Here is a 27,273-nt window from a genome sequence, read left to right as displayed (position 1 = left end):
TCGTCCAAGTCATTGGTATTTACTAGAGGCCTACAAAACCCAAGTAGTATAGGAATGATGTGTGCTTCTATTTGACTTTTCCCCCATTCTTCTTCTTCCCATTCTTCTTCTTCCCCATTCTTCTTACCCCTTCTTCTTCTTCTTCCCCATTCTTCTTCTTCTTCCCCCATCTTGTTCTTCTTCCCCATTCTTGTTCTTCTTCCCCATTCTTCTTCTTCTTCCCATTCTTCTTCTTCCCCATTCTTCCTCCCCATTCTTCTTCCCCATTCTTCTTCTTCTTCCCCATTCTTCTTCTTCTTCCCCCATCTTGTTCTTCTTCCCCATTCTTGTTCTTCTTCCCCATTCTTCTACTTCTTCCCCATTCTTCTTCTTCTTCCCATTCTTCTTCTTCCCCATTCTTCCTCCCCATTCTTCTTCCCCATTCTTCTTCTTCTTCCCCATTCTTCTTCTTCTTCTCCATTCTTCTTCTTCCCCATTCTTCTTACCCCTTCTTCTTCTTCTTCCCCATTCTTCTTCTTCTTCTTCCCCATTCTTCTTCTTCTTCCCCCATCTTGTTCTTCTTCCCCATTCTTGTTCTTCTTCCCCATTCTTCTACTTCTTCCCCATTCTTCTTCTTCTTCCCATTCTTCTTCTTCCCCATTCTTCCTCCCCATTCTTCTTCCCCATTCTTCTTCTTCTTCCCCATTCTTCTTCTTCTTCTCCATTCTTCTTCTTCCCCATTCTTCTTCTTCCCCTTCTTCTTCTTGCCCCTTCTTCTTTTCCCCCTTCTTCTTCTTCTTCCCCATTCTTCTTCTTCTTCCCCGTTCTTCTTCTTCTTCCCCCCTTCTTCTTCTTCTTCTTCTTCCCCCATTCTTCTTTTTCTTCCCCATTCTTCTTCTTTTCCCCCTTCTTCTTCTTCTTCCCCATTCTTCTTCTTCTTCCCCGTTCTTCTTCTTCTTCCCCCCTTCTTCTTCTTCCCCCATTCTTCTTTTTCTTCCCCATTCTTCCCCATTCTTCTTCTTCTTCTTCTTCCCCTTCTTCTTCTTCCCCCTTCTTCTTTTTCCCCCTTCTTCTTTTTCCCCATTCTTCTTTTTCCCCATTCTTCTTTTTCCCCATTCTTCTTCCTCCCCATTCTTCTTCCTCCCCCTCTTCTTCCTCCCCCTCTTCTTTCTCCCCCACTTCTTCCTCCTCCTCTTCTTCCTCCCATTCTTCCTCCTCCTCTTCTTCCTCCCATTCTTCTTCCTCCCCTCTTCTTCCTCCCCCTCTTCTCCCCCTCCTCTTCTTCCCTCTCCTCTTCTTCCCCCTCCTCTTCTTCCCCCTCCTCTTCTTCTTCTTCCCCTCCTCCTCTTCTCCCCCTCCTCCCCCTCCCCTCCTCTTCCCCTCCTCTTCTCCCTCCCCCTCTTCCCCTCCTCCCCTTCCATCTCTTCCTCCTCCTCCTCCTCCTCCTCCTCCTCCACTTCCTTCTCTTCTTCTTCCTCCTCCTCCTCCTCCTCCTCCTCCTCCTCTTCTTCTTCCTCTTTTTTGTGTGTACAAAGAAAAATTAGCATTTTCAATTTGCTCTAATAGCAAAGTGTAGTTTGGGCGAAGGCCATTACTCGTAAACACCCTATTAACTATAATACCTCCTCTTCTTCCCCTCCTCTTCTTCCCCTCCCCTCCTCTTCCCCTCTTCTTCTCCCTCCCCCTCTTCCCCTCCCTCCCCCTCTTCCCCTCCTCCACTTCCTTCTCTTCCTCCTCGTAAACACCCTATTAACTATAATATCTATAAGCATATTTATTCATTTTCGTTAAGTTTAAAACATTCAGTGGGGATGTTATAATGCATCAAAGCTTCTGCACTCATCCTCACAGTTTCAGCAATTTTCAGTTTCAAAATGTTTGCTTTTCTCTGTGCAGATAAAGGTTAGAGACTGTTCATCATAGCTAGTCAGTTGCGTAGCAAGGAGCAACAGAGCCGAGGTGCAGCAATACATAGCGGTAGCTCCAAAGGAGATTCCACATTGAGCCAAGCCAAACCATGGCTTGAGTTTTTGGGGACAATTTTCTTTGATATGGCACCGTCCTCTCGACGCTCAAATACGGCAATCTGAAGCCTTCTCCTTCACAGGACAGGGTTCGTTTGAATTTCATCGCTCCCCCCCCCCCCCCCACCACCCCGAGCGATTCGATGAAGCACGATATGAGAGGACAGTATATAGACATATTATTTGCGCTGGAAAAATTGTCCGATATAGCTGTTGAGAAACATCGAAAAATGTGCAATGAGGTAAAGACAATTTGTGTCGTGTTTCACAAAAGTATAAAATGATTGATGGTACTGTTTATATTTTCATTTGAAAGTGTTAAATTACCATACTTTTACAGCATTAATACATTTTTAAGACAGAATGAATGAATACATCATATATAGCTTTAGTGATGGTAATGTTGAAGAAAATCAATTGGAAGAAAAAGGCATATTTTATGCCCCAGAAATAATCAAGGATTTCGAGAATCTTTACCAGTAAAAGAACACTTATATGAAATCATACATGGGTAAAGGATTTTCAAGGGGTTGCACTTACTGACGTTACTAACGTAACAACATTTTACAATATTAGTTAACAAAACAAAGAAAACACAAAAGGTTCAAACTTATATTTCTAATCCGATGACAAGTACTTATTCGATACTCGGCTGTTTCTCACAATCTGTTATCATTGTAAATCTGCAATATAGGTCAGACTTTCTCTTCGATAACTTCAATATGAGCGTTAAGAGAAAAAATTGCACAGTATTATGGAAAATGTCCAAGAAGAACTGCTTGCAAATTTACGACAAAATATGAAAGATTGCATTTATCGTAAACCACACAACGAATACGTCTAGTGGGTACGATGCCTAAACATATTCATAGTGCAGTGGTAAGCCATACATGTTAATATACATGACCTTGTGCACACCACAATAAAGAGGGTAATCTGTATTGATTAATACGGCAACATATGAAGGAAGGTATACCAGGAATCAGTTATCATGTTGACAAAGTCCATTTAGTGTCATAGTATCAAGAAAAAAGATACATGCAGGTATATTAATTTGGTCAACTGTTATGGTCTCACAAGCAACTTATCTATGTACTTACACTGCATTATCCAAATATATGTATGAAGCTAATTAGAAACACTATTTCAGAGACATCTAATTAAGAATGTTATGTTTACTGATTAATACTCATGATATGCACAAGAAAAATGCACGATTGATGCCAAGGATGAAAATCATGCAACATTTTGGTGCTTGTCTTCAGTTTAACAGCCATTTCTTGCAATTTGAGGAATATTAAATGGCATAAAGTCGGAGACCTCAAAAAATGTGTTTATTAGTGTAGTATACCAGTATTAACCAAATATTACGTTTACCCCGCCCACTCATTATATTCATGAGATGGGCACCAAGAACAAAATGGCACATGCACTCATCATGGGCCATCAATCTCATACGTATCACATTGATTGAACTTTGTGGTTGCTGAGATATCTTGTTTACAGGCTGTTTTAAACAATCTCCATTTAAGCCCCACCCAGCCATAACAATTAATAAAGTTAACTTGTTGTTGAAGAGAACATGTAATTACAATGTAATTACAATGTAGTTACATCACATACCAAGAATGAACTAAATCGGATATACGCTTGAAGAGATATTGGCATTTAATACAATTTTCTATTGAGCCCAGCCCACTCATTAATATTCATGAGATGGGAACAAAAACAGTAGGGCACATCTACATGTACCTACCAAGTGCGACCTTGATTAATCTTGTGTTGGTGGGGATATCGTGTTTACAAGCTAGCACACACTTACGTGCATGTGCACAAGCCAGCACGATCGCAAAAGTTACTGAGCCTTCGGCATCGTAACCCAAAATGTTTATCTCAAAGAATGATTATTTGTAGAACGTTACAGAGGTTTTGAGTTCTTCTAGCTCTGTGCACTCATCAAGTGTTTGTTTTTGTATATATATATATATATACGATCTGGTCTCACATGACAACTGAAGATATGAAAAATGACTGACTCATTCTGTAATTGAATGAGTGCAGGGTCATAGGTCAAAGTGGAGATCCAGTAAACTCCATTTAAATATCAAATGTGAAGTAATTTAGACAGTTTCAGACATAGAAATAGCATTTATAAGGTAAGGCGAAACAGTCACTAAGGAGGAGTCATTCCCAGCATCTTGTAATTACCAATTTGTATGAATGTTTTGAATCTGACATCCATATTTGTATGGATTGAATTCCTCTCGCTACTTTAGCTATGACTAATGACTCAAATATGTCATATGACGTTTTTTTTCAACTTCTTTTGAATACTACGCTGGAAAGTAGGTCGGAAAAGGGGTTGGCCTGTTTGGCCGAATTTTCAAAGTAGAAAGTTACGAAAATGTCAAAAAGGATGAAAAAATCCCAATACAACCGTCTAGTTGTGATAAAGTGCAGCCCTTCATTTCATTCATATGATCTTTGGCTTCTAGATAATAAATAAAAAAGTCTGGTGTGCGTGCCAATAAGGTACACACATACTGATTAAAATTAAGTTTCAGGACTGTATACATACTAACATACATGCCTAGAGTTTTGATTCCTACCAATGCCTACATACCATGTATGGTGCAAATCCCTCAAACAGTAGCACTGTTGTGAAGATAATAACATGTAAGGAATTTTCTATTTAGCCCCACCCACACATTATGAATGTTAATAAGATAAGCTTCTTTCATAACATTAAGCTATAAAACCTGTACCACATACCAAATTTGAAGCAACTATAGGACATGCTATTCAACGGTATTGCACTTTGAAAATTAAGCCCTACCCACTCATTAATATGCATATTTTAAGCACCAAAATAATAGCAATAATCTATTCTATATCAGCTACCTACCTACCACATGCATAAAATACTTCATTCTTGAGAAAATGTGTTTAAAAGCTATTTCTAACCAATATTAATATAGCCACACCCATCGTGAATGTTAATAAAATAAGCTACCATTATTACACAGAAACTTGCACCTATTGACCTGTAACATCTTCATACCTACTATGAAGAAGTGATGGAAGTGATGAAAAGAAGTGATAATCTAGAAAAGAAATAGTGAACTAATAAATAAATGTGTGAACCATCAAGGCTTAGCATATTCTATGTAAAACAAATTACTTATTATAGAAAATAATTTAGGGTTAATATAATGTCCAATTTAATGCTACATTGCGGCTACCGTGTATAGTAATACACCCAACATGCTGCTTGTCAGTTTCAATCAAGTATCGCCTTTTCTCTAAAGTGAATATTCGCATTCTTATACAGAAGTGATTTTCACTTAATTTTCAACCAAGTCCAGAATAAATTAAAACAAAACAAATATTAACGCAATGTGTTTAACAGAATCGAGCCATCACTGCTCCTAGTATATTGAAAGGCCGGAAAGGGTGTTCAATCACATGATGGGCGCGGGAGGGGGTGGGGGTGGTGGGGGGGTCATTACGGCTTCTCTCTCGTCTGCGTCCTCGATTCCCCCTCAGGACATTGCCCTCAATATACGCTACGTTACCAGATTCATGCGGGTGTAACCCCTTAGAAGGAATCATGTTAAAACGTCGAAATGGTAGATTCGGAAGGTAGAGGACAGCGACCCGATGGGGTCAGGGAGTGGAGGGGGAGGGGGAGGGGTGGGCCAATTCCAAAATGTTACGAAATCGTTCTAAGCTAGGTTGATCGTAGTGTGCATTTAAATGGAATGAATTCAATCCCTTCGTATTTTACGCACCCTGCCGCTTCCGTATGCCTTGTACAATTGCACCTACGTCTATGACGTCATGACACAAAGGCGAGGGATTATCGACTGGTAAAAACACAATGTTTCGATGTTGACTAATTTTCACTTCCTTTTGACCTTTGACACAATCATTAAGAGTGTTATTGAGAAGACTTCTAAACGTTTTGAGGTCTTCATAAAAGGACGGACCATATTCAGTAATCTTTGCCCACAACGTTCTGTTAAAATGGTCGTACAGTAACCCGTCGGCATGGTTGTGTTTCGCTAAGCGGGCGAGTGTAGACTGTGTATGGATGCTTTGAGTAGACGGTTGTATTCTTCTTTTCACGTACAGGATGTCTTCAAAAGTCCAACAAAGTAGTTTCTTCAACAAAATGAGAGATTCATCGAAATACTCCATGATCAAAACTAAGTCAAGCTCATTATTGAGTCTCGAAATATACTTTTTTACTAAGTTATCCTTTCGCATTTTGCCCTTGCTAAATCCTAAATCAAAAAGTTGGTTGTTCCAGGCGAAGGGACTTCTTTCGTAGACTTTAGTTTGATTTACAATTGCGAGGACGGATTCTTCGAAGCTACGGTTACTGAATTTCGGTGGCAGATTCTTTGCAGCCACATCGAAATACTGAAGAGCCGACAGCAACTGAGTGACCGGTTCACGTAGTATAGTAATGTAGAAAACGTTGTCACGGCACATCAAGGCTTCCATCAGTGGTCTTTTATATCTCACATGAACAGTCGATATATTATAGCCTTTGTAACTACTGAGGTCGTCCTTGGCGACTCCGATCGGCGGCAGAAAGACGGAGAAATTTTTCGATAGGGATGGTGACTGGTAGTTAAAATGTCCCGCAGACGAATCGGCCATTTGGACAAAGGACAAATTCCTAGAAAAACCAAATCGATTCAAGATCGCGGTGAGGGAGGTACTTCCGGTTTTATGGGTCTTTATAAAGACGATATTGCCCTGCGAGGTTTCACATTGAACCTTGACCTTACTGTACCAGTTTTCATCGGTAGGCCTGTTCAAGAAGAAAAAGAATGCGCTTTTTAAAACAAAATATTAGAAAAGTCATGTGATAATTTCCTTAAAAGATGCAGCATTGAAAGAGTTCTAATGAAGGAGATAAATACATTGCAGAAATTGATCACATGATGGCTTTAGACAATTTGTCTCAGCTTAATGCGGGTATGGAGGTGAAATGTGTCCATGCCTATTTCATTATCACTTAACTTTAAAAAATATATATATATATATATATATATATATATATATATATATATATGCCTTTTATGCCAAATGTTCGACAATGGCGCCAGTTTCGCAGTCCAGCATCATTTTACGGCTCACTTTAATTGTTCCTTAAATTCAGATAGTTAAAAGATTCATATACTCCATAAGGGACACTACACTATGCGTGAGGACCAAGGTATAACGTCATCATTATACAATTTATTTGTACTATACTTAGCTGTAAACCTTTTACTAGGAGCACATAATTTTATTGTTAGTGTATTTGTTTGTGCGTTTGTGTGTGTGTGTGCGCGGGGGGGGGGGGTTAAATTGAGGCTCATTGAAGATCAATTGATGCCAGTAGAGGTCTGCAGGCTTCAACCCTGAGGTACCGTGAACGGCCCATGTGTCAGTAATCCCAACGAGACTTGTTAGCTTGTACTTTGAAGAAGCATTTTAAATGGGCGGTGGGGTCCGCCGGCGCAAGTCTTCCAAAAGTCTATAATGCTGCGCATAATACCTGAGCCATCTTTTTATTTTCACCCTTAAAAAAAAGTGAAATGAAGTATTTATACTTTGGGGAGTCAATATGCAGGGTCTACTTGTTAAATGAAATATTTTCAACAGTTTGCTTTTCACATGGGAGAAGGAACATTCTAAAAACGACATCAGTATATTGCCCACAAAAATGCCAGAATGTCAGACAAATTTCCCGCCACTCTGAAAGTAGTCATCTACACTAAGAATTTGTATTGTTGTATAAAATCCATTTTACTGGAAACAACATGGAGGATCACAGCCCGTCTCGCAAAGTATACTTTCTAAAACCAGTTTGAGAAGTTCTTTAGCTTGCTATATACAGGGCCAATATACTGGTGACCTCTAGGTGACGATACCAACGGGTTGAGCACCAAATTTCACTGCGGGTCCGCAAGATATAGTTATTGTCGTGCCTACCGTTATATGATATATGGTTGAGCCTATGCTACCACAGCCCAAGTTTCGTGCAAAAAAAAGGAAAGGAAAAAAAGAGGGCACTCTTTTACTTTTACTTCTTGCCACGTGAAATGAATACCTACACTGAAATCTGCTCCGTTGTTTGAATTTCACTGAAAGACGAACGGTTTGATTCCAAAGGCGGGTCGGTCGATTTCAAAGACGAATCGTTCGATTTCAAAGACAAAGTAGTATTTTCAATAATTGTTTCTTCGTTCTCGTTGAATGATCCAAGTTGCTTATCTCTTACAAGTGTCGTGAGGACACCACCGTGGTTGACGAAAGCAGTACAAAAATCAGATCCACTCTTGACTTTGTACATGATATTTTGGTGATTTCCCTGCACCGATTTCACCTCTTGGTCGCCAACACACTCATCATATTTCTCGCTTAGCACCCTTCTAAATCGTTTTAAATCCCTTTCAAAGCTCGGTCCGTATTGTTCGACCCTCTGCCATAACGTTCTGTTAAAGTAACTATACAGAGCGTTATCACCTTTGTTCAGATTGATGATCTTTTCCCGGAGGTCATTGCTGACCGTTAAAGGGGTCGGTTGAGCACGCATTTTCACGTAGACGATGTCTTCGTAAGTCCAACATAACAATTTCCGAAGAAGTATCAAGGACTCATCGAAGTACTCAGTTATAAGCACGAGATCAAACTTCTCAGCGTAATATTTGATTTTGTGTTGTAAATATGTCGGCACTAGAAAAAATTTGCGCTCCAAGCCGAGATCGTACAGTTGGTTGTTCCAGGCGTAGACACTACGTGTACGGAAAAACTTTGGACGGGAGAGAAAGACTGACACTGGGTCTGTTTTGTTCCCCATATATTTCTTCACAGTAGTCTCAACGTGGAAGTATTGAAAGGCGGACAACCACTGTTCGACTGGATGACGTAATATGGTGACGTAAACCGATCCGGGGTTCATAAGTTCGTTAAGTTTGCCTGGTTGCATCCGCATATGCGTATTGGATATGTTGTACCCCTTGTAATTCGCTATGTTTCCCTTCTTGACCCCTAGGGGTGGCAGAAACGAAGACAGGGGCGTTCTGCGTAAATCAGAGTTAACGTGACCGCCTGGCTTGCTTTTATGTTGAAGGAAAGAGAGATTATGGAAGTAGCCATAACGGTTTAAAATCGCTCGTACGGTGGTACTTCCGGTCTTGTGGGTTTTGACAAAGATAATGTTTCCGGTGGCGCTGCAGTTGAGTGGAGGATCGGGTGATTGTGTAGTAGTGGGCATCACAGGTATCGATGACGTAATACTGAGGGGGAAGAAAGGAGAACCAGAAAAGGTAAATATTTAGTGGTTACGATGTCTAAACATCTCCATAGTTTGGTAAGCCATACATTTCATGAACTTGGGCACACCAAAATGAAGAGGATTATCTATTGACTAATGCGGCAGCATAATAAAGGAAGGTAACAGATATTAGTTATCATGTTGACATGTTGACATGTCTATTTAGTGACATAGTATAAAAAACATGTGCTCCCAAATGGTCACAAAACTGTTCGGCCCAAACAAGCTGACTCAAAATTATTTTTGGCCCAAAACATTGAACCCTCCAAAAATGTTGGCCCAAAATTAATATGACCACAAATTCGGGCCCAAAGAATGTGTCCCAAAATGCATTTGAGGTGGAAATAAAATTTGGAAACTATCCGACCTAAAAATGCGCCCGGAATATTTTGGTGACAAAATATTTAGGCCTATATGTACCAGATAGTAACCAATAACTGCATTCCAAGTTTGGATGCAATCCGATTTAAAGTTGTGGAGTTTTTGCAATTTTAAACTGTCAACCCTTCCCCCAAGTATTGGGCCCAATAATATTTGGCGCAAACGAACTGACTCAAAATTATATTTGCCCCCCCCCCCCCCAAAAAAAGTTGAACCCAAGAAATGTGGGTCCAAATGGTCTAAAACAAATATTGGGCTCCACAAATTCGGGCCCAATAAGTGTGTCCCAAATGCATTTCAGGTATAGAAATAAAATTAGGAAACATTCAAGTTGGATATACTGTACACCGTTCAAACGCGCTGCTATATGTAGGGTTGTATTTCAATATCATTCTTAACATTTTCCGAAATGAACCCCTAAGGTTCAATTAAAGCGACCGGACTATATAGTCTAACATACAGAGACAGAGTATTAGGTTGTTAGTTCCTCGGATGCAACACACAGCTCAACGGAATAACAAAGAACCCTTTTCTTTGGCCACCAATGACATGTTTACAAAATACACCAAATTTGTCAAGGACAAGTGATGTTAAATGTTATACAAAAGATGATATGTTGCTCATATGAGGTTAAGAACGTGTTTCGGTCGAGGTATTACAATTTATAAGCAATGGATGAACATATTACATAACATATCTAACATTCTGCGTCAAGTCTTCCTTTAAGAACCCTCAGTCAGTCATAGTCACTTACCTTTCAAAATCGAGCATGCCATCCAATCCGGTGAAGTACATCGTCTCTGGTTCCCAGAATAGTACAATGGTTACGAGAGTAAACACCACTAGCGTAAATAACAGGAATACGAGCCGCTGCAGGAAAAAATGCAATCAAAAATTTTTATTCATTTTCAGGAATATGCCCGGTGGAAGATAATGTGGCTCTTTTGTAGAAAAGTATAATATTCCACACTGTTAGTTGAAAACCCCATCTAAGTTGGGCTAACGAAACTAATTTGCTTCCTCCGTATAGTACAGATAACGAATCGTAAAATTTGGATGAATCAAGAACTTAGGCACTAGTTTTGATGTCAATTTTGGATACAATGTCAGGAAACTAATGTTTCGAACGCGATATGAGTCGTCGTGAATCTAGCCCTGTTGGCTTACTATAGACATTTCAGCAAAGCACAACTTACATTGAATCCTACATAACAGCATTTAAGTGGTCCAAGTGTGACACCAGCAGCTGCTTAAAATAAAACGAATTTTGAGATTTAACAAGAGCTTACAACCAGAAAACGTTTAGTGGTTACGGTGCCAAGAAATATTCACAGTGTGGTAAGCCATATATGTTAATACTCATGAATTTGTGCACACCAAAATGAAGAGGATTATCCATTTGACTGATGCAGCAACATATAAAGAAAGGTATCAGGAATCAGTTATCATGTTGACAAAGCATCAACAGTTTAATTCACTGGTAAGGATTTCACAGTCTAGACTTTTTATTCCAGTTCCTAATGCAAATCCCTTTAAATTTGTTATTATAGACTGACAGTTCTACATGGGATTATATGTTGACAACCTACAAGTCATCTGGTATAAATCACAAAACAATTCCCAATTTGAGGCCGATTGAGATAACCTTTTGACCCTTTGAGCCAATTTTTCCGCCATTTCAGATAACCTGTTGACCCCTTGAAGCTCAGGGTGAAACTGGAAAAGGGCCGTTTGAGTGTGCTTAAAGCGATACTATACACAGGTGCGTATCCAGGGGGGGGGCGTTGGGGGCGCGCGCCCCCCCGGGTAAGAAAAAGAGAAGAGAAAAAAAGAGAAGAAAAAAGAGAAGAAAAAAGGAAAAAAGAGGGGAAAAAAGAGGAGGAGGAGAGGGAGGAAGGGAAAAGAAAAAGAAGAAAGAGAGAAAAAGGAGAAAAAGAGGGAGTAAAAGCAAAACGCGAAGACACCGGGAAGAGAAAGAAGAACAGTGACATCATTACAGCGCTGAAGGGTAGCCAGTGACGGATCGATGATTTCGTAAAAGTGTGACTCACCCTACCCCTTACACCGACAACTCCATTTTTTGACGTTTCCATTTTCCTCTCTCACTAATGATATATATATACTATATATGGTCTATCATAACGCGTGTGTAGAATTGTGCTATGAAACCAACTGTGGCTGGTCTCGAACTCGACCGTGTCGTCGGGGAACATGACGCATTTTGGGATGGGGGCGACCGCCCGCCCCCCCCCCCCATTCAGCATTTTTTTAAATGATATCGCTAAGTAATTTCAAAATAGAAAGTGCTTAGAGGCAACTTACAAGGCCTGGGAAGTGTCATTTCCAGCGATCTGGGAGCCATATTCGGCCAAAATTTGCTTGTACGCTTCGCGCCAACCTATGGTGGCGCTACGCTTAGATAATTAGCCTACAGGCTTCGCCCCTCCCTTGGCAAATTCCTCGCTACGCGCCTGTTCGAATTTGTAACGCAAACAGCAGATATCACATCATATCAGTGAGCATGAAAATGGCGTTCCAGGATGAAAAGCCTCAAAACTGTCCGACTTGCCTGAAAAAATAACCAAAAAGTTTTGCGCGCGAAGCGCGCGTTCAACGTGTTCATGTCAATATCATATAAGCAAGCATCGGTTATTACATCGCATGCCATCATGTACCGTACGGTCCGTTCAAATTGCGCAGTGTACCGCGGGATGCTAATGTAAACAACGACATGTCTCATGTAGATGTATAAAAAGCATGGAGGTCCAATTATGTTAAAACTCTCTTTTACATTAGTAATGGCGAATTAGGGCCTGCACCCCCGCCGCGCAGTGGCGGAGCGTCCATATGGTCAGGGGGCGGATGCCCCCCTGACGGACTCAAATGGACTGCTGGCGCCTTTTTCAGCTCTTTACCACTTTTTACTTATTCTAGATTACTTTTTTATTGCGCTCTCATCTACTTTTTGACATTTGTCACATTTTGTTGGTGTAATTTGGCGATGACACCTTATTCTTCGTTTATCTGCAAATTAGCCAGGCCCGGAAAGGGTCATTTCCGGCGATCTAGGGAGTATCTTTACTCAAAAATTTTCTGTACGCTACGCGCCAACCAGTGGTGGCGCTCCGCTTAGATAGTGTCGAAAGCGCCCCTTCAGACCATTCTCGCCACTCCTGACCAATACCCCTAGCTCCGCCACTGCCGCCGAGCCTCCTACGCCTATGTGTGTAGTGTTCGGTTTCAGAAATATCTGCTATTTTTTCATTTCTTTCAACCAAGTTTTATAATAGCCGTTATAACAGGTTTTAATATTTGTACACCAATAAATTAACTGTGTCGGAATTTTCGAAAATTTCTGACCAACATTCTACATCACACTTCCCTCTACTCGTGCAATTTTGACCGGTCTGTTAGGGGTTGAAGGAAGTTTTTTCTATATTGGTTGTCCATAGATGAAATTTTGTACAACATTATGGGTATGTTTTGAAGTGAGTTTATTCACGAGAAATGTGAATTTTCAAATTCTGAACAAATATGGGGCTTAAAACCTTGAAAAGTGGGGCTGACGGGTATTGTGGGCCGCGACGTAGAATCACCTACAAAAGCAAAGACCCACAGGAGATGCGATCAGGTCGAACATGATGTGTGCCGGGTTGACAATCTTCAAAAAGGTTATGGATGGAAAAAAAAAACTATTAGGAAATACTTGGTTCTCAGGCAAAAAGTGTACATCTGGTTGCTCATTTCAAGCCCGAGAAGTGCCGTTTCCGGTGATCTGGGGGGGTTTCAAAACAAGAAATTTTCTTGTACGCTGCGCGCCAACCGATGGTGGCGCTCCGCTTAGATAGTAATTCGCGCCCCCCGGGTTTGAAAATCCTGGATACGCGCCTGATACATCAACTTTCCTTGAACTTTCCTGGATGTCAGAACATTGCTTTTGGTATAAGGAAATGAAAATTCACGAAGACTTATTCAATAAAAAGTCTTGATGGTACTTATTCCAAAGGAAATGTGCTCACCTTCATATCGCAAGGAACACCAAGTCGACTGTTGTATTGAGTACATTGATGCCGATGACGTCACAGTGGAACAAAGTACGTACGAAACACCTTGGACGAATCGGCTTCGATGACGTAATGTTCCGTCTTCGTATTTCTAATTCCACGTTCTGTTGAGAAAAAAATAAATGTAATCTATTTTAGTGTAAGTAGAACCAAAACGGAAAGCCTGAACTATGTTCAGTAAAAGAAATTAAAACATCGGAGAACTCACATAGTTACCAGTTTTACACGGATTTCAGACTTTGACACCTGTTGAACTCAAGTGAACTTTGATCTCGCCAGAAAACAGGGGGTCTTGTACTTACTAATGTGGATATGCTGGACATACCATATGAACCAGGCAGCACTTTATGAACTCAAATGACACTTGACCTCCAATTTCATTAGGGTCTTGTACTTACTAAACTGGATCTACGTATACTAAGTACGAAGTTCATCAAAGATGATGTAACGACACGTCAAAGCTCCTTGTTTGTCGTTAGCGTTTACATGTATTTTCTCCAATCAAATGTTTCAAACTTGGGTTGATTCTTTACATTATTAGACGCTTTACGGAATTGTTTGTTAGATAAAATCTTATAAGGGGTGTCACTTGCTTGATTTATGAACAACTGTTCAGGGGGAACTCTCCTATGTTACCTGATTTTGGAGGTCACTGAGTAGGACGTCTATATAGGTTACGTTCCAGGGGCCAAAAATGTTAGATCTGGGTAAATCTTAACCAGCAAGCATGGTTGTAGACTGGGCGTGGTTTATGTTTCTAATAGGGTTCAGTGTAGGTTCACACGTTGTAGGTATAGGAAGTAGTTTCTGTTTAAAAGCAACTGCGGGCTCGGACCAGGGGGGTTGTTCCATGCTCAGACTAAGATGGGGAGAACGATTCTGACCATGAGTTAGGGGACGAACGAGTCATCTATTGGTGCAAACAGTGGTGGACCAGCCCAGGAAGTCGGATCGGACGACGAGTAAAATAACCTAGAAGACCAGGTTCACCATTCTGTCAACCGCGCCGCCGTTTACCAGCCCGCCATCTGCGCCGCCGTTCACCATTCCGCCAACTGCGCCGCCGTTCACCATTCCGCCAACTGCGCCGCCGTTCACCATCCCGCCATCTGCGCCGCCGTTCACCATTCTGCCAACTGCGCCGCCGTTCACCATTCCGCCAACTGCGCCGCCGTTCACAATTTCCGCCATCTGCGCCGCCGTTCACCATTCCGCCGACTGCGCCGCCGTTCACCATTCTGCCAACTACGCCGAGGGCCAACATTCCCATAGCCCAATCTTCAGCGCCGAGGTCTATCGTTCTGCCCTTCGCGCCGAGACCCGCCATTAGTAATGTTCTGTGTCATATTGAACTTTATCGACTTCTGAGCATGTGTTAAAACCTTGTTTCGTAATTTAGCAATTGCCTCTGTAATGCACGACCACTGTGCACCATCTTGACATGTATATAGATCGTAAATAAACGGGTATACTTTAATATCTCCTGTCGACAGCCTCATTCCTGTGTTCCCGCATTTCCACTCTTCCTTGCGCACACCACCGAGGACGGTGCGTTACAATATACTTTATGAGTTATCGTGTTTAAAAAAAATTTCAGACTTTTGACCTATGTTGATCTCAAAATAACCTTTGACCTTCACAGAGAAGGGAATGCTTATTGAACTTCTTGTACTCAATCAACGGATCCACATTACCAGTCGAAAGTTAATTTCTTTAGCTACCGCGTCTACAAGCAGGTGTCACATATATGGAACGCCGAAAGGACAATGTATTATGTTGTTTACTTTTATTTTTTCTCCCGTCTTATGTTGCGATTTACGTACGCGTAGTGCTACAGAATGCAAAATTTGAGAATTTAAAGAAACTTCAAATTGGCATTTTCCTTGCGTCTATAATGCTAATTTCAACCGGCACGCCAACGGGATATAGTGGATCCTTGCCAACGTTTTTGACAGATTACTTGACAGTAATGTGAGTTGACAGTGAATCACTTTGGCATATTTTTTCCCCTCTTGCATAATTATTCACTCTTAATATTTGGACACTACATTGGACACGGTCCCAACTTTCATTAAAAGTGGCTTTAATGCTTATAACAAGCCAACGATCATGTGTAATACAAATTCTGAATATCCACATTTGAAGTAGAAAACCTTGTCATTCTAAGTTTGTACACACACTTGGTTTATTGCAAGTATCTTTTTGGAACAGGACGCATTATCTACTTCAAATGAACATTTCGTATTATATAAAACTAACTAAGATACTCGCTGAGATCATATTCCTCTTTGAAATCTAAAAGATGACTGTTATTTTCTGACCTTCTATGTGACCTTTGACCTATTCTCTTAGCGTACATCTGTTGTAAACCCAGATTCACCTTACTGTCCGAGGAGAAGAGTAATTTGGAAATATTTCAACTTTTGGACCTCCTTTGATTCAATGGAGCTATTATGTAACTACTCCATTGTTGAATCAAATTGACCCTAAGTTTGTTCCACTCTTAATATAAATTAGGCCACCATACAATTATGTATCCGGTAATGATCGCATACCAAAATGGTGGACAAGTTATTAAAGTATAAAGATATAATAACAGTTTCTTCGTCATTTCTTTCTTTGTACACAGGACCCTTTAGAATTATTACACAAAATTTGAACAGTTAATTATTACCTACCAAAACCGTGGTAGCATTCCGAACGGGTGTGAAATATCCAACGGGCCACTACCAGACAAACGGACATACAAATACACACATATTTACAATTTAAACGGTAATCAGTTGACATATTTTGCCTAATATTATTGCCTCTGGAGATCAATCATGATTCTAACTAACTAAATTGTGAATCCTAAGGCCGAAACTCGAAAGAGATACTTTGAGCAGACTAAGTTAAATAAAATGGATATAAACGACCAAGGCAAATGAATATATATATATATATATATATATATATATATATATATATATATATATATATATATATATATATATATATATATATATATATATATATATATATATATATATATATATATATTGACAGTGAGTCAAAGTCAGACATGCAAATTTTTACTGAGTTCGTACAAACCTTCTTTTCTGTTCACTTTGAAAATAATAATAGTCAGAATACAACAGCAAACGAGATATTATAAGGTAAAATCCGACTTCAAAGTTGACTTAATCAAGTTCTAAACATGATTAAGACATGGAAGTGCACACAAGTTTGCCGTTGATGATTGCAGATAATTCTGCAGTCTTGGCCTAGTCTGTGTCTATTTCCTGTGTTTCCTGTGTGTTTTCCTGTGTACACAAAGATTAACACTCGAAAGATGAAAGGCTGTGCCAAATAATAATGATAATTAACAATAATAACTGAAGAAATCATTTGCCGTGTAGTACAGTTTGATGACGTGTTACAGACGTGTTTCGAGTATATATGCGTTGAGATTTCGGTTCCATTATTTGGTTTATTTATATTAGCCAGTACAGCTGATGGTAACAAATCATGGCGGTATTTAGACACAATTACTCCCATATGTACAAATACATGTGTATAGCTTTGAAGGTTGTAATCCAAGTACAACTGATCAGCCGTATACCGTTTGGGTTTCTTTGTGAGCAGCTTCAGTAATCTAGTTTGTAGAGTCTGGCCGAGAGCTTTTAGGACAGTAGGCACATGCTGTGCCATAAACTTCAATAGCATGATAAAGCCTACAATATATAAACGAGTTATACATCTGTATTGCAGTATTAACTGGAAGAATGTCACTTAGAAGATACCAATATACTTAAGGATGGATATACGTCATTCATTCACATGCTGCCCTCCACGTTAAATCGTCGTCAATGACCAAAACCAAGGTACTTCGTGAGAGGTGATCATGTACTAATGTTGGTACCATTTAAAGCAAAAGCTCTCAGAAATATACGTGATTATTATATTCACTCGCATGAAATATCCTGTGAGTGAATGGTTTCTCCAATGCGCAGAGTGAGTTTTTTTGTTAATCAAACCAAATATTCAGTAGGTTTAGAGTTTCAATGACCATTTCAATTAATTCCGCACTGTTTTGGTTAGCTAGAAAGACGTTTGTATCGTCAGCAAAGAGACGAGTTGATATGTTGGGTGCAGCATTTTTGAATGTCATTAATATAAATAAGAAAATTATAGAGGTCCCAATCACAGAACCTTGTGTTATATACGGCGGTGGTGACATTAATATAATGCGAATAAGTATTATTAACAACATGCTGTAAGTTACCGTATAGGTATCTGCCCAAGTGCCTAACCTTTGTTCCCAGACAGTATTGATGTCTTTAGATTTGTACTATGGAGACTTAAACATCAATGGTTTTCGCGAGTATAGTTTTAGTCACGGTCCCCAAATATAGCGAGTACTTTTAATAATATTTGTTGAAGCCTGAGAAGAAGCCTGTTGTCTTTGATAAAGTTCAATCTGTATGCTGAATACAAGAAAAAGCGTCCATCTTGGTTATCAGCTTCCAATGTGAATATTGTTTGTCATATCTCAATGCTTTTTACTGGACTTCTTTGAAGTATGTTGTTCATCCTGGCTATATCGTACAGCCTATATAGTGTGTCACATTCATATAACATTATTCATATAGCATCATCGAAACCACACTGTAGTTTTGTTGTCTGGTTAAACCAGGTAGTTGTTATTTATGAACAGTGGAATAACATTTCTGCGGATACAGACCGGAGGTAAAGTCGTTATAAAAGCTATGTGCAAGGTTGGGAGTTAACACATGAGAGATAGATTTAACAAGCTTAATAGGAAAACCATCTAACAAGCTAAATATGAATACCATCTACACCAGGAGCTTTACCATCCTTAAGTTCTGTAATAAGTTTCAGAAAAATGTGCTAGTTGATCTATTCTTGAAACCTACTGGAATACATTATTTTGGAACGCTTAAAAAAATAAAAGGTTTCAGAATCTCCCATTCAGACAGACACTGGTGTAAGAAATACGTGAGTCGGCAGTAGGATTTCCCAGGAATTTGGATGGACAGGTTGGTGAATCTAGCTCATTACTAAGCTTACGACCTCTACTTGTCGAAAAGATGTCATTCAAAGCATTTACTATATCAAAATCAAAAGAATAGTTTGCTCCATTAATTAAGCTTATAGGATAGCGACCTTTCCGGTTTACCCTTAACTAAAGAATTGATAAAGTGACCACTGCACTGGTTTGTCTAGACACCAAAATAGTTCTATAGTCCGAGGCTTGGGTACAACGAATACTACAATTATTGAAGAACACGCAGATGAGAAGATAGCTGGCTGGGTCATTCCGCCTCAAAGCAACCAATTTTCTGAAAAGTTCCCAGGTGAGTCTCTCAGATTTAAACGAAATTTCATAAGAAATGATTGATTATGGACCATATGAACACATACAAATAAATAAAATCATACTCCAAGTCGAGATAGCCTATGGCCTGTTAAAATTTTGTCGAAATGGCCATTTTGTGCGTGCGCGATTCGCGAAAAGTGACTTTTGTGATATTTTCCGAATTTGAAAGCCCATAATTCACTCTTTGTACCAGGTAGAGAGCTCAAATTTGGTGTTCTATCTTACTTCTTGCCAAAATTCATGAATCTACAATCAATTTAACTGTATCTCTTTTATTTTTCTATCCATCCATTGTGAACTTGTTGGAGTTAGTGTTTTACAAGCAAGTGTCACAAACACACACACACACGCCATCACCGTCGAATAGATTCCTTACGCCTCCGGCAAGAAATCAAAAGGGAACAACTATAGAACAGTAACCATGCACGCATAATACGACATTTCATTCAGTATAAGTAAAATAAATAAAATCCCACTGGGAAGATACATTGTATATGTCAAGGTTGCAAACGTGAGATTTGAACTAACACATAAGGTCGTTTCCTGATTGTCTAAGAGTTGTCCTTGCCCAGTTTTGGTGCCAAGTAAAGTTTACTTGAATTAAAATTAAGAGCACAATTACGCATTCCCAATAGTATACAGTTAACACAACCTAATCAATCTCTAACTCTACCATGCATATCAGTGGTATTATTGCTAATATTGCATATCATATAATCACAAAATCTTGACGATACATACATATATATATATATACATATATATATATATATATATATATATATATATATATAGCCACACTGTTCACATGCGCATGAAATGTTCGTATTCATGACTGTGTGATTATGTAAAGGGTGTGAAGACTCGCGCAAAAAGAAACGTCTAATGCCGGTAATTTGACCTAGTTTCGAATGAGGTGTAACAGAAGTGTTAGACACCACAATCGATCCCCAAAAAATACACACACTGCTTGCTACCGTCGGTGATTAGACACTAGTGTACAGTCAGTACATACAGCTGCGGTCAATACCCACAGCACAGTGTATAAACAAAACAGCGATGGACATCTCAGGTCCAGCTAAAGATAACAAGGTATCACGTTTCATTACTGTTTGCATTTTGTAGCGACACGAACAAAACGTCACTTGCAAGCAACAGAAAGTTAACTTTTTCAGATGGCCGCACGCGGTTTGGGGCGAGTCTTCAATGCCTTTAAATCCCAACAGAATCAAAAGCAAATTTCTGTGTAGACCTGTGTAGCCTATGCTTACTGAGTATTTAACGTGAATGTTACTTCCATGCTTAGTAAGTACATGTGAACCCATATATCATGGTCATAGTCAGCAGGCTATACTACCGTGGTCTTCTATATATATATACTGGATATGACTTTCCATAGATCGAGTAGGCCTATCCGGGGTTTAGATACCGTACCGTAAGCATGAAAAAGGCCCCGCCAATTAAGCTACCTGCCAAGTGAACAGCATGTATAGCTGTCATTTCTAGAGTGACAGCTTCCTGATCAAAGTAATGGACACAGTTAGTTGGCAAGAAGGTAAACCACTGAATAATAGCTGAGATCGAAGCCAAAAGTGTGACTCTTTAGTTGAAAAGGAGATGCATAGCCAACCTTCACTTGTAATCTATGTGATAGAGCTATGTGATGAACAACTTCCCTAAACAGCTAAGCAAAATGTCTTATTCAATTTGGAAGATATCACAGGTTTTAATGTCAATTCACACCGAAGACTGTAGACTAAATATGACATAATCGAGCCATATATGTGTTCATTTTCATTTAATTTACTTTATAAATTTCAGATATCTGAAATTGAATTCGAGATATCTAAAATAGATTTCGAGATATCTGAAATTCTAATTCAGATATCTGAAATTGGATTCGAGATATCTGAAATTGGATTCGAGATATCCGAAATTGAATTCGAGATATCTGAAATTCTATTTCAGATATCTGAAATTTAATTCGAGATATCTGAAATTGAATTCGAGATATCTGAAATTGAATTCAAGATATCTGCAAATCTAATTCGAGATATCTGCAATTGAATTCCAGATATCTGTAATGCATATGCAGAAATTCCCGATTAAATGTTAAAATGTCACGTATGGAAAGCCATTTTAACATTTAATCGGGAATTTTCAGATATCTGTAATTGAATTCGAGATATCTGTAATTGAATTCGAGATATCTGAAATTGAATTCGAGATATCTGAAAATGAATTCGAGATATCTCGAATTCAATTTCAGATATCTGAAATTCCTTGGTACTTCGAGATATCTGAAATTGATTTTAAGATATCTGCAATTATTTGTAGATATCTTTAAAAAAATTGGAGATATCTGTAATTTAATTTGAGATATCTGAAATTATTTCGAGATATCTGAAATTCCTTATTAAATGTTAAAACGGCTTTCCATACGCCCACATCTATGATGGCGCTATGTTCCAATGGAACTTTAATATTCTTCAATAAAAGCATGTACATTGTAGAACATAGAAATAGCATGTCAATCATTGTTAAGTGACAATTTTTTTAATGCCTATATCCATTTTATTTGGTGGGGGAGGGGGGGGGGATAATGTTTAAGATGGTAATCTATTTCTTTTATGTTTTCTTTTATTTTGCATTTATGTATAATTGTACCAGTATCCACTTGGACTATCTGATACGTCCATTGAAATAGTCGGAAAGTTAACAGAGAATACATTTTGGGAATTTCTATCCGAAATCGTTTTGCGTGTTGACTTATTTCCCCAGCGACTGCATCATCAAACTATACACAACAATAACTATATCTTGGTTGTTTCATGACTGTGAGGCACCTTTCAGTTAAAACTGCAGTAATGTTGCGGAGATCTTTCACTGAGCTTCAGCTTTTGTAGACTTATATTGCTATAAAAATATTCAAGAAAATGTTTTACCTCAACATGATCAAGTCGCTTGCGAGTCACTTCGCCCAACAACCATTTCGCCCAACTGCCATTTCGCCCAACCAGCCTGGTCATTTCGCCCAACCGCGTTGGTCATTTCGCCCAACCAGCATGGTCAGTTCGCCCAACCGTGTTGGTCATTTCGCCCAACCGTGTTGGTCATTTCGCCCAACCTTATTTTTACTAATATTCAGTCAGAATAATATTACTTTTTCTATTCCACCAGTTCAATTTGATTGATTTTGGGTAAGGTTACTTCGTAATAGGTAAATAAAGTGAGGTCCGCTCGATATCGATCGGAGTCTGAGCAGTTATTTCGGGTATAATGGGAGGATTACACTACTTTAGGCGTTTACGCATACAATGGAAGTTATATTATTATACAAACAAAGGGGAATCGGTGTGGAATAATATAACCGTTTCTATTTCACTAGTTCAATTTGATTTATTTTGGGTTATATTATTGGTAGTTATATTATTATTATTATTATATGGAAGTTATATTATTATATAAACAAAGGGGAATCGGTGTGGAATAATATAACCGTTTCTATTTCACTAATTCAATTTTATTTATTTTGGGTTAAATTATTGGAAGTTTTGGAGCTGAAGTCTGATAGAGTTGAATCTTGGTGTGAACTGATGTTCGGAACAGATTGTACTGTGCCCAACTCAAACGAGGGCAGGGCTTTTATCCATCCTTTGGGTTTATCCCATGTGATTGACAGGCTGATGTCAATAATTGATGTTATTGCATTTGTGAGTCAGTAATCCGCAGTTATTGTTTTGGTCAGCCAAGCGTTAATCCGGTCAACCAGACGTTTATCGGAGGCCTATTGTTTGTGGTTTATTAATCCACACCTATTGTTCTGCTAGATGACTTCGGTCAAGGTTTATCAAGTCCGCCAGGCATTAATCAAGGGTATTGTTCACAGCAGTTATGTGTTTATCTAGTTCTACATAGTGTTAATCTAATGTTATACAAACACAGGGGAATCGGTCTTCATAAAAACCTATCAAACCTAACCCCTAAAATACTGGTCCATCCTACTGACTAACAATTCCGGAACGTTAAGTGAAAAACAATATATATATAAAACCCGTCCGTAATATTTATCAATGTAACCACATATGTAATCACATATGTAGGCCTAATCAATTTAACCACGACTTCAAGTTTCCTTAATACTCGGTTCGTATCCCGTAACGTTAACAATTCCCGAACGTTTACTATCAAACCTAACCCCTAAAACACTGATCCATCCTCAAGATTCCTTAATATTCGGTTCGTATTCTGTAACGTTTCCTTACTAAAGTTATACAAAGAAAAGGACTTCAAGTTTCCTTAATATTCCTTAATATTCGAACGTTTACTATCAAACCTAACCCCCAACACACTGATCGGTCCTCAAGTTTCCTTAATATTCGGTTCGTATCCTGTAACTTTAACAATTCCCGAACGTTTTCTTTTCAAGTATCATATTTAATCAAGGTTGGGCGAAATGACCAGGCTGGTTGGGCGAAATGACCAGGCTGGTTGGGCGAAATGACCAGGCTGGTTGGGCGAAATGACCAGGCTGGTTGGGCGCAATGACCAGGCTGGTTGGGCGAAATGGTAAGGTTGGGCGAAATGGCAGTTGGGCGAAATGGTTGTTGAGCGAAGTGTCCTGCTTCCATCAAGTCGACATCAAGTCATCAGTTAGGGAACCCCTGCTCTAGACTGTTTCGTCTCAACAGTGACGCTACAGAGGGTCATGTTTAAATAGGGATACCGCCCTCTATTTCTGGTGGAACGTGGGTGAACTTGGGGTTTGCCACAATTCTGCTATGAACGATTCTCTAAAGCCTTGACATTGACGGGGAAATATAATCTCATGTTACTACCAACTGTCTGTCTGTCTGTCTGTCCGTCCGTCCGTCTATCTGTCTATCTGTCTGTCCGTCCGTATGTCTGTCCGTCTATATATCTATTTATCTATATAAGAGCTGAACTCAACTGAGATGGTAAATATTATTAATCATGGACGATAAATATGAAAGTAAGAGACTGACTTCGGTCAGCTTGCGGCTTGATAAGCCAATGATGGCCTCTTCGCGAGTTCCTGCAGCTTGCAGGAGAATCTCAAATCCATACATACATGCATGCATACATGCATACACACATACATACATTCATACATATGCAGTGTGCCTCCGCTCTCTGTTCGGCTCCCACCCCCCCCCCACACCCCAAACAGAAGGTAGACAAAAGGCGGGAAATTGAAGTAGAAAAAAGGTGTTATTCTCAAAACCACAGAGTCACAAACATGCCGCTTCAAACCTCATATATAACTTCTAAACCAGTGGTGACATACATGTATAACAATGGATACTACCTATTAAGTCATTTAGTGCCATGCAGTCAAGTTTAGGCATGGGTTACAACCAAAGCAAACTTCAGTTGGATCTTTTCTATCAATGCTATCAAATGCTATTTGGAAATGGTAGTATGTATGAATTAAGGTTTGGCTGCAAGTACTACGTCTTGGCATTAGATCAGAAAGTACATATTCCAGGGTCAACACACGTTTCCAAGTATAATAAGGACAGACACATGAAGGCGCATGATATAAAATTTTAAAATCCAAGTTTTATATATTTTTTTCAAAATCAAAAATCACCAACCCTGTTAACAAGGGACTCCATTAAGTATACAGACCTATGGTTGGTTAATAAATATTGGGCATGCGCGATTTCAGGGTTGTGCGGTTTACCCCTCCCCCCATCCCCCCACACACACCCACACACACCCACACACAAAATAAGAGTAGTCATTAGCACAACCTTGCGTTTAGACCTAATTATATGTACCTTACTATAGTGTAAATATGGTTTTTTTCTGGTAGGATTATGGATATCAAAGCAGTGGCGTAACCAGCATTCTATTGTTAGGGGGGGGGGACAAGATTTTTCTTAAGGGGGGGGGCAACCCCACATTATGAAAAGCATACAATGAATAAATTAGCTACTTTAATTCACTACATGCCCAGATTTCCACACAAACAAGTTTCACCAGGCCTATAGGGCCTATACGTGCAGTGAAAATTCTCCACGAGTGGCATCATTGGTCGCTGAAAATGCACATAGGTTGCTAGCGCTAGTGTGTAATGGCTATACAACAGGCCAAATTATTGGCGCTTATTCTGTAGGACGATATTAATCAACGGTCTCCGTATGTGGGTATGATCAAGGCCCAAAAAGTTCTGACCTTATATGAAGTATGAACATGAGCCCTGAGGTATGAATATTTGTGATTAGAACTCGAAAAATGTAAAAAAGAAGTATTTTGAATACATCACTGGATTTCAATTGGGGGGGGGGGAGGGGGCAAGGCTGTAGCACAAGGCAAATATGGGGGGGAGGGCATTGCCCCCTGGCCCCTCTGGCTACGCCACTGTATCAAAGACCATGTTTAGGTGTCGGTTCTGGATCCACCATCCTCCCTGAAAGGTGTGTATAACCAACCAGATGTTTAACACCAGAATAGACATATGATTTACGGATAGTAAGTATATTGTTATGCTCTATGAGACTTGTAATTTCAGAGCTGTATGTTTATATATATATATATATATATATATCGCATATACTATACAGTATAAGCGTAAAAGATTATACTACGATATGTCATATACGTTATGACTGAACATATTACCATCATTTTCGTCGTTATTACTTACCATGCATGTGTACCAGCACACTTACATGTTGTCACATATGTGCAATAGTAATTCCAATAAAATCATCTCCACAATGTAACCAGGTATATACATGTGCAACGGTGGACGCTGTCGTTTGAAGAGATGGCTCCATGATAACAAATAACAGCCGATGCCATAGGTCACTGAATTAATCAGCTCGGACGGGCTGGTTAGATAAATCCCCACGGTAGTTTAGTACAAATCCTCAATCAGTGAACACTTCCCGTACTTCTGTATATCGCTCCGGTCGTAGTAACAAATATTTTCCTCTCGTCGTCTTTCGCGCGAGAAGACACACAGAGCAAGTCAGACGTCGACTTCAACGTATGAAAGGCAGAGTAACAGTTAACACGACGTGTCCACTTTCACACCCGTTCAGTTGTAACAACACTTATTTACACAGACACTGGGTTCCAACCTCGTAGTTTAAATTCCTTAGAGTCAATGCCTTTGCGCTACTCCTCACCAAGCATTGCTAACTCTTCACACCAACGACAGTGGAACAAAGATCAAACAAATCACCACAAATTATACACAGCAACAATACGTAGAGGTAAGCCTGTATCTACACAGAGTGAAAGAATGCCCTTCCTGTGCATAGCAGTACACGCAGCCAGCGTAACAGACCGCATTGTACCACCGTTTCTTCAATATGACATATTCGTATCGCTCGTAGTCGAGGACAAATAAATGCATTGCGTACGGGATATACTGACCAGTCGTCAAAGATACGTCATCATTTATGAGTTTTCCATTTGGAAAGACCTCAAACCTGCAAATCTTAATGCGTGAGATATGATGTTTTGCTCAAAAAAGTATAGCCCTGCGAAGTAGCAACCTACTCATGCAGGCATTCAGAGATTTGAGGGAAAACGAATAGCGTAGAAAATGTATAGGCGCCCTTAAACAAGAGCACGATGATGCATAATGAATTATTAATAGGCTATAGGTCAGCATTATGGATCGAGACACTTCAAATTCTATCGAAAAGGGTACTAGAAAATATCAGTATTGTCTTGTTGTGTTTTCTGAATATGATAATTAATTAATTAATTCCATTCATGAATGGCAACTAATAGATTAACTCATGACACACTTAATGCGTCATATAGTGTGAAAAGTTGGGGGTGATAAAGAAAGAAAAAAAAAAATTGCCCAGTCGAAATAGTCATGTGATATTTTCTTTCTCAACTCCAAATAATTGAACAAAATGCTTTAGTTATGAATATCACATTTTAGGTTTAACAGAATTGTCCGTAAAAGTTCAGTAATTAATTTGAACCGCTGGTACACATTTTTTTTTGTAAATTAGATTAGACGGTTCATGGACTGGCCAACGATACGAACACTCGAACAATTGTAATGAGTGCACTGAGGCAAGGCCTGGTTAGCTCGTGGGGTTCGGTGGGGTT

The 27,273-nt window shown here is 39.4% G+C and overlaps 1 protein-coding gene across 3 annotated transcripts; it reads right to left on the bottom strand.

Annotated features, from left to right (window-relative positions):
* Positions 1 to 2,279: 2,279 nt before the first annotated feature.
* On the bottom strand, positions 2,280 to 26,746 carry LOC139985087 (uncharacterized). Of its 3 annotated transcripts, none has more exons than XM_071999281.1 (5): positions 25,841 to 26,746; positions 13,740 to 13,888; positions 10,475 to 10,590; positions 8,117 to 9,301; positions 2,280 to 6,825 (listed from the first exon to the last, which is right to left on the bottom strand). In XM_071999281.1, the coding sequence occupies exons 2-5, from the start codon at positions 13,743 to 13,745 to the stop codon at positions 5,787 to 5,789; spliced, it is 2,346 nt and encodes a 781-aa protein (XP_071855382.1). In that variant the 5' UTR covers positions 13,746 to 13,888; positions 25,841 to 26,746; the 3' UTR covers positions 2,280 to 5,786. The 3 variants fall into 3 exon arrangements, with proteins under 3 accessions (XP_071855382.1, XP_071855384.1, XP_071855383.1); XM_071999283.1 differs by having other exon boundaries at positions 25,866 to 26,746; XM_071999282.1 differs by lacking the exon at positions 25,841 to 26,746 and adding an exon at positions 16,878 to 17,036.
* Positions 26,747 to 27,273: the final 527 nt, after the last annotated feature.

Source organism: Apostichopus japonicus, chromosome 17, assembly GCF_037975245.1.
Source record: "Apostichopus japonicus isolate 1M-3 chromosome 17, ASM3797524v1, whole genome shotgun sequence".
Classification (NCBI taxonomy): domain Eukaryota; kingdom Metazoa; phylum Echinodermata; class Holothuroidea; order Aspidochirotida; family Stichopodidae; genus Apostichopus; species Apostichopus japonicus.
This window is presented reverse-complemented; position numbering and strand designations above follow the sequence as displayed.

Excerpts from the sequence above, each read along its gene's own strand:
- LOC139985087 (XM_071999281.1), bottom strand. Across the intron at positions 9,302-10,474 it reads GGCATGCTCGATTTTGAAAG|TATTACGTCATCGATACCTG; the intron begins GTAAGTGACTAT and ends CTTCCCCCTCAG. Across the intron at positions 6,826-8,116 it reads ACAACGGAGCAGATTTCAGT|GCCTACCGATGAAAACTGGT; the intron begins GTAGGTATTCAT and ends CTTCTTGAACAG.